Source organism: Podospora anserina, chromosome 2 (genome assembly GCF_000226545.1).
Source record: "Podospora anserina S mat+ genomic DNA chromosome 2, supercontig 2".
Taxonomy (NCBI): Eukaryota; Fungi; Ascomycota; class Sordariomycetes; order Sordariales; family Podosporaceae; genus Podospora; species Podospora anserina.
This window is the reverse complement of record NW_001914858.1, coordinates 1,259,572-1,266,497: the sequence shown is the minus strand read 5'-3', so window position 1 is coordinate 1,266,497 and position 6,926 is coordinate 1,259,572. Positions and strand designations below refer to the sequence as shown.

The 6,926-nt window shown below is 55.5% G+C and overlaps 2 protein-coding genes across 2 annotated transcripts; one reads left to right on the top strand and one right to left on the bottom strand.

The window, feature by feature from the left end:
- Positions 1-1,082: 1,082 nt before the first annotated feature.
- On the bottom strand, positions 1,083-2,417 carry PODANS_2_3330 (uncharacterized protein; the record flags this gene model as incomplete). Its single annotated transcript, XM_001911042.1, has 1 exon — positions 1,083-2,417. The coding sequence occupies one exon, from the start codon at positions 2,415-2,417 to the stop codon at positions 1,083-1,085; it is 1,335 nt and encodes a 444-aa protein (XP_001911077.1).
- Positions 2,418-3,562: 1,145 nt separating this feature from the next.
- PODANS_2_3320 (uncharacterized protein) lies at positions 3,563-6,926 on the top strand (the record flags this gene model as incomplete). The annotated part of the gene is made up of 4 exons (XM_001911041.1): positions 3,563-4,264; positions 4,375-4,575; positions 4,624-5,613; positions 5,679-6,926. Coding segments are annotated over 4 exons (3,141 nt in total), but the record flags the coding sequence as incomplete, so codon positions are not given.

Here is a 6,926-nt window from a genome sequence, read left to right as displayed (position 1 = left end):
GATACCCCTCCCCCTTTGATACCAGTCGTTGGGAGAGCCGTAAGCACAAAAAAGGATACGACACCCTTCCAAAGTTTTGAAGGCGGTGGTAAGAATAAGTCTTTGTAAACAGAGTTCATATTACGCGTGGATCCATTATTTTCATTCACCACCGGCAAAAGTTTCTTTTTTGGGGTCTTTGGGTACCATGTCGCCAGTGCCCATCATGAACTAGTTTAGAGCGGGTGGGGGGTTGTCGTGGAGGAGGGAGTGCGCCTCCCTGGTGTAGCAGTCGAGGGAGATGGGGGGGGGGGGGGGGGAAGGGTGTCTCTTGAGGGGTCTTGTTCTTCTTTTTCATCATCTTCTTCCTCATCTTCCTCCACTTCTTCCTCTTCTTCCTCCGCTTCTTATTCTTCATCCTCATCCTCACTGGCCACATGCTTTTCCCACGGGTCCAGGTCCTCGTGATATGTGGCGATGCGCTCGGAACGTCCGGATAAGCAGTGGCAGCCTCCACGAGGATCGAAGATCCGAGCTTGTATGAAAACGTGGCTATCATTTCGAGGAGTTCAGACCTCTCGTGTTTGGGCAGGGACCGGGAGGCGGGAGGCGGGCGGCGCGGCGGCGTGATCGCCAGAATGAGTCGACGCGCTGCCGCTTTGCTGGGGGAACAATAGACTCCATTGTTTTGGTGAGGGTATATCAGATCAAAGGCACAACAAAAAGACAAAAGGTGAGGGAGGAGATATTGGTTGATTGATGTGGATGTTGAAGTACACATAAATAGGTGAGCAGGGGTCCTACAATTGCCCCGAGCTTCGTTGGCCGGGCAAGGGCGGGACCGGTTGATCATGTTTCGCGTTAGATTGACACGTTAAAGTGGAAATCGGTTGACCGCTGGACAAGACCATCTCAAGCCAGGCGCTACAAGCTGAAAAGGTGGCAGATCAGAAGAGCAACCACCGGCGAGCAACCTACCTACCTACCTACCCAAGAAAAACGGTTACAGTGGCAAGCACCTCAGAGATGGAAACCCCAGCACAACCAATATTACCTACCGCGTCTGTATATGTGAACAGCTTACCCCATTGCACCTTGCCCGCTCACTTCTGCAGCAGATCCAACACCTCCCTTATTTCCTCAAAGAGACCATAAGCATCCGCCTCGTCCGCCAACTCCTTCGCCTTCTCAGGCCACCTCTTCCCGTCCACGTCCTGGACCTTGAGCCTCTCAATGTCGTCTTTGCTCATAAACTTGTGAAGCTTCACGAATTGCTGATCCCAGTCCTGGCTGTCCTTCTTAATCTCATGAGCCAACGCGCCTGGCGAAGTAAGAAGATACCAGATTATCTTCCAGAGGTTTGTCACCCCACTGAGCTTGGTGCCATAGTCGGGATTCTTCTTGACCTGCTTGAGGATCTTGACAACACATCGTTCTAGGCTTTCAGCCGCGTCGCCTGACTGATCATATTGCTGGCGTGCGTTCAAACGGTCGTACTTGACGTTGAGGATGTAGTGGGCTTCTTCAGCCAGATGATCAAAGTTCAGGGAGGTGCCCTGGGCGTTGCGCTGGTTGTCGTCTTCGTCATCGGGTTCGTCGTCGTACTCGTCGTTTACATCATAATCCTGCTCATAGACTACGGTTTCCACTGAAGGCTTGACTGGTTCTTTGGTTGGGGCCGGCGGTACTGGTTGGTCACTCGTCTTGCCATACTCGGCAATCATGTAACCAATATCCGGATGCATTTGGGCCGCAACAGCAAGAAACTTTTGGGCCGCAACAAGGTCAAGACTGGTGATTATTTTGCTGAGCTCGGCCTCGGTGGACCTAGGCAACATGGGGCTGACGTCGTCCAGAGTTAGATGACTGCCGGGACCCCGGGAATCTTCTTGAGGGGTGCGAGAGGCCCTTTCTTGAAGGAGGGCCTGGAGGGTCAGGGGCGTCCGCGATTCCGTCGGAGCTCCAGACGCTCGTGAATTATGAGCAGCCTGTGAAGTGTGCGGAGATTGGGATGCCTGTTGAGCCTGCTGAGCTTGTTGAGCCCGCTGGGCCTGCTGGGCCTGTTGGGCCTGTTGAACTTGCTGGGCCTGCTGGGCCTGTTGAACTTGCTGGGCCTGCTGGGCCTGTTGCGCCTGTCGGACCTGTTGCGCCTGTTGAGCCTGTTGCTGAGCTTGCTGGGCTTGTTGAGCCTGTTGCTGGGCTTGTTGAGCTTGGTGAACCTGTTGAGCATGATGAGCTTGCCGAAGCTGTTGAACATACTGAGCCTGCTGTGCCTGCTGTGCCTGCTGTGCCTGTTGCACCTGTTGAGCTTGTTGTGCCTGCTGAGCCTGATGGGCCTGATGGGCCTGATGGGCCTGCTGGGCTTGCTGAGCCTGATGAACCTGTTGACTATACTGAGCGGCGTAGATAGAAGTCTGCGAGGCCTGTGAAGCGTGCATGTACTGAGGGTACTGGGAATGCTGTGCAGCCTGGGCGTACTGTGCAGCCTGGTACTGGGACGCCTGAGGGTACCCAGACCCTGTCAAGTCTTGTGAGGTTTGACGGTACTGTGGGTTCTGGCCATGTTGGGAAGACTGGTAGTACTGGGTTTGAGCCTGTTGAGGCTGAGCTTGGGCATACTGAGGTGCCTGTGAGTAGGCCGGTGCTTGAGAATATTGATATGTTTGGTAGTATTGAGGGTTCTTGGTCGACTGTTAGTGGGTGAATGAATGATGAGGTGAGGTGAAATGCGTAGGTGGGGAAATACTAACAGCGTGCTGATTGGCGTCTGACCCAGCATCGTCATCAACTGTGTTGGCACGCTGCCGTTTGGCGGATGGCTGCATTGAATAGGGATCCATGATGGGGCTGGTGAGCGGTGTTTGGGGTGAGAGGAGGTTGTTAGGGAGAAAATAAATGAGACGGGATAGAGTTGGTCGGTCAAAAGCAATCACCGCTAAGATAGGAGTGGATCGCACAAGGGGCCGTGCCGTGGCTGATTTTCTCTGCTACATAAGGTGCTACACAGGGCTAAAAGAAACAGGCAAGGGACATTAACCACTGGGCTGGTCTTGATTTGGATCAGAACAAACCAGGAGCACTATGTATGGTACGAGGTAAGACTGGCCTCTTCAGGGTGTGAGGGCTCGGTTCATCAACCAGGTGCGATAGCTATGGCAATGCCTTCTGGTTAGCAATGGCCGCGATAAACATGGATATCATCACTCAAAGCATCGTGACACGAGATGGAAATACAGAAGGTGGAAATCAGAGGTTGAAGTTAAATGCTTGGTAGGTGCACAGACCACCCGGACACCAACTGCTGCGGGCCGAAGCTTGGGTGGGTCTGGATCTCCAGGGCCCCTGTTCTTCCCCCGAAGAGCCCCACTTCCCCAATCCAATGGCCTGCTGGGCTGCTGCTCAATGCGCGCGCCGCAACTCTCACTCTTAATGGAACTTCGGCTCCAACAAAAGAACCCATCACACACAAAGAACCAATGGCCCAGTACAGGTGACTACTCTCTGCGACCTGCTACAGCATGCGATAGCCACGATACATGCCATAGTTAGACACCATCTCTATGTCACCCCGGCCACCAGCCAAATGGAAGGCCCCGCGACAGCAGGCTCGAGCTTGACAGGCTTGCCTGCAGCCGTGGCCCGATGGGAACAGCTCATCACCCGCGCCAGACTCCAACGTCTCGATCCCGACCAGTTCGCCGTCTTCTCCAAGATCCTCCTCGTCAAGCACCCCCTACCGCCCGGCCTCATCGCCGAGCTCCTCCTCCGGCCCACCGCCGACAACAATGTCGCCCTCGACCCGCGAGCGCCTCTCTACCTCACGCACCTTATCAAGCAGAGGCGCGTTGACACCGCTTCCGTCCTCAAAGCCCTCTACAACTACTCAACCATACACACCAAGATACACCCACAACCAGAAGACCAACCGTCCAAGGAACGAGATGCGAGCGCGCCGCGGCGAAAGAAGCTGCAACGATGGACATCGTCATACTCCTCCGAGGCCATTCTCTTTTGGCGCCTGGCGCAAACAGTCAACCAAGGAATTGGGATCAAGAGCGGCAGGGATGTCGTCGAGACATCCAGGATGCTGGTGAGGTGGATGGCCTTGTTCACCGAGGCTGCGACCATCTTTTCGCAGGATGCTTTTGGGAGCATGCACAGTTTGAATGCCAGTAAGCTGGGGATGGAGAGGTCGCGCGAATCATTCATCATGTTTTTGAATGCCTTCAGCGCGCACCCAACGGTACCAAAGACGTTTCAGATTCCAGCAGCCAAAGGTACGCCAGTTCCCCCCTTTTGGTGGCGCCGAATGTCCCCATGCTAACTACTGATGCAATAGGCATCAGGAAACAGCTTTCGCAAAGTTTGGAGGCTTTTCTGCCCTCGATCATGCAGGTCAATCCCTCGATTGCCAGCCAACTCGACATGTTCCGAGCACAGAGTCTCGCGACGCACGATTCGACCGAAAAGAAGGACCCGGCCGTTTCAGACATGAACAGCTACATGGACAACGTGATGGGCTTGGAAAGCTTTCAGGTCCCCGAAGTTCCCATCGCCAACACCCGAGCTGGGTTATATATCTATCTGAGCGCTGCAGTACGTGTTGGTCCGGTATCTGATGGTTTGTGCGCTAACAAGTGACAGCTCGTTGGGCGCCCCATGATTGATGATGCGGCGCTCTTCACATATCTACACAACAGATATAGGGGTGATGTTCAGCAAGCAGCCGTCCAGTTGATCTTGGCATCATTTGACGTCTTGGCGAACGCCGTCTTTCGCAACGAGGGGGCCAAAGCCGGGCATTTGCTCAAGTCTTTTGTGGTCAACAAGGTGCCACTAGTTTTGGTTTCTCTTGCGCAATCCTCGCCATTATACACGTTCAATCCCGAAATTTGCATCACCGAGGCGTTAGGTCAGGTGGATACAAACATCTTCCCGACCTTTTCGGGCATGTTTGACATGTCCTCCAACACCGGGTCGTCGTTTCAGGACTCGGTACGACAAGACTTTTGCTTTGCCTGCCAGCTTCACGGGTTGTTGTCCCAGGCGGCTATAGAGAACCTTTTGGGAGACATTACCTACCAGACGCTGCCGGACGAAGGGCGTTATGTCAAGGATATTCTGGTCCAGTCGTGCCTGCAGGACTCGGACAGGACGCAAAAGCTGATTGGGGAGTTGGATAACATGAATGGGAACGTGGGGGCGGCTGCGCAGGCGGTGGTGGAGGTGATTGGCAGTCTCTGTAGAAACACGGAGACGATGGCTTTGAAGCAGTTGTGCGGCCAGTTGGCGAGCAAGCCGCTGTCGTTGGATATTCTGCTGCTCTTCAGTCCGGCGCAAAAGATTTTGCACCCGCTGCGGGAGCTGATTGATCATTGGGGGGGGTATGATGAGGAGCAGGGGGAGTACCAGCCGGTGTACGAGGAGTTTGGGTCGGTGTTGCTGCTGCTGATGGCGTTTGTGTATCGGTACAACATCTCGCCGGCGGACTTGGGGGTGAGGTCGCCGGATTCGTTTGTTGGGAAGCTGATTGGGGGAGGGCATGCTGTGAGGCTGCTTTCGGATCTCAGTCCGCAGGAGCATTTGCACCTTAATGGGTGGATACAGGGGCTGTTTGCGGAGGGGGGTTGGGGGGTGAGTTGATGGCTTCGTGTCCTCCGCAGGATTTCTACTTGCTCATGCCGGTGCTTTTCGGGCAGATTTCGGCGGCCTTGAGCGCGGGGTTCTTGAATGAGGAGACGCTCAAGAGTGGGCTTGAATGTGAGTTTCATTTTTGGTCCGGAATATGGATGATACTGACTGCGGCAGATTTGGTCGAGGTCTTTTTGTTGCCCTCGCTGGTTCCAGCCATTTTATATCTGTCCAACCAGCTCTGGGCGGAGGGCCCAGAAGGGCAGAGGTCCATCATCAAGATTCTCCAGCTGCTCATCCGGCCGAATTCCATCTCCAACGAGGCGTCGGCGATGTTTCAATCAGTCCTCAACATTGTCGCCAAACCATTGGAGCACGCCCTACGATCATATCAACGCTCGGACCCCAAATCTCAAGAGGTTGAGCCGCTGCTGAGAGCCATCAAGGAGAACCTCACGGTCTCGAGGCGAACGGGCGGGGCTGACCATGCCGAGCTTGAGTCGTGGACGACGACGCATGGTAGCCACACGCCTGGGAGTCACCCGAATGCGACTCCATTACCGGGCGGTCTAGCAGCAACAAATCGACCACCGCAGGCGCAGCACCCGGATGGGGGGATCTCGGCTGCGGTGAGGCACACTGTTCAGAGCCTGGCGAATTGGGTCCAGCAAGCGCCGCTGGGGGGGAATACCACGCCGACGGCCTACACCCACCGCCAGACGCTTGCTGCGCTCAAGCTGCTCGGGGCAAGGCAGCTTTTGACTGTGCTGCTGGATGAGCTGAAGACGTTAACGGAGTCGGGGCAGGGGAGCGTAGCGTATGATGTGGTTTGTTCGCTTGTCTGCGCGCCGGATGTGACGAACGATACCTCGTTGGCTTCGTCTGACACGCCTAACGATGGGACAGCGGGCGGGGCGGGTGCCTTTGCGGCTGCTCCACCGCCGCCGGTTCAGAGGAGGTTGACGCTGAGGGAGGTGCTCAAGCATGAGGCGGATGACTGGAAAAGGATTCAGAAGCAGGACCCGGTCATGGCGGAGACGGTGGTGAGGTTGTATAGGCAGGTTGAGGGGCAGATGGAGATGCCGCAGACTGCGGTGGCGGGGCTGTTGGGGCAGCAGGATATGGTTTCGGGGTTGGGGGTTGTGGGGGGGGATGTGATGGGGGATGCTATGGCTGCTGCTGCTGCTGCTGCTGCGGTTCAAGGAGTTGGGGATGGGGTTAGTGTTGTTGAGGGGATGAGTATCGATACGAGTGGGTTAGGGGGGGTGGATAATAATTATGACGGGGGGGTTGATTTGGGGAGCGCGGGGGGGAGT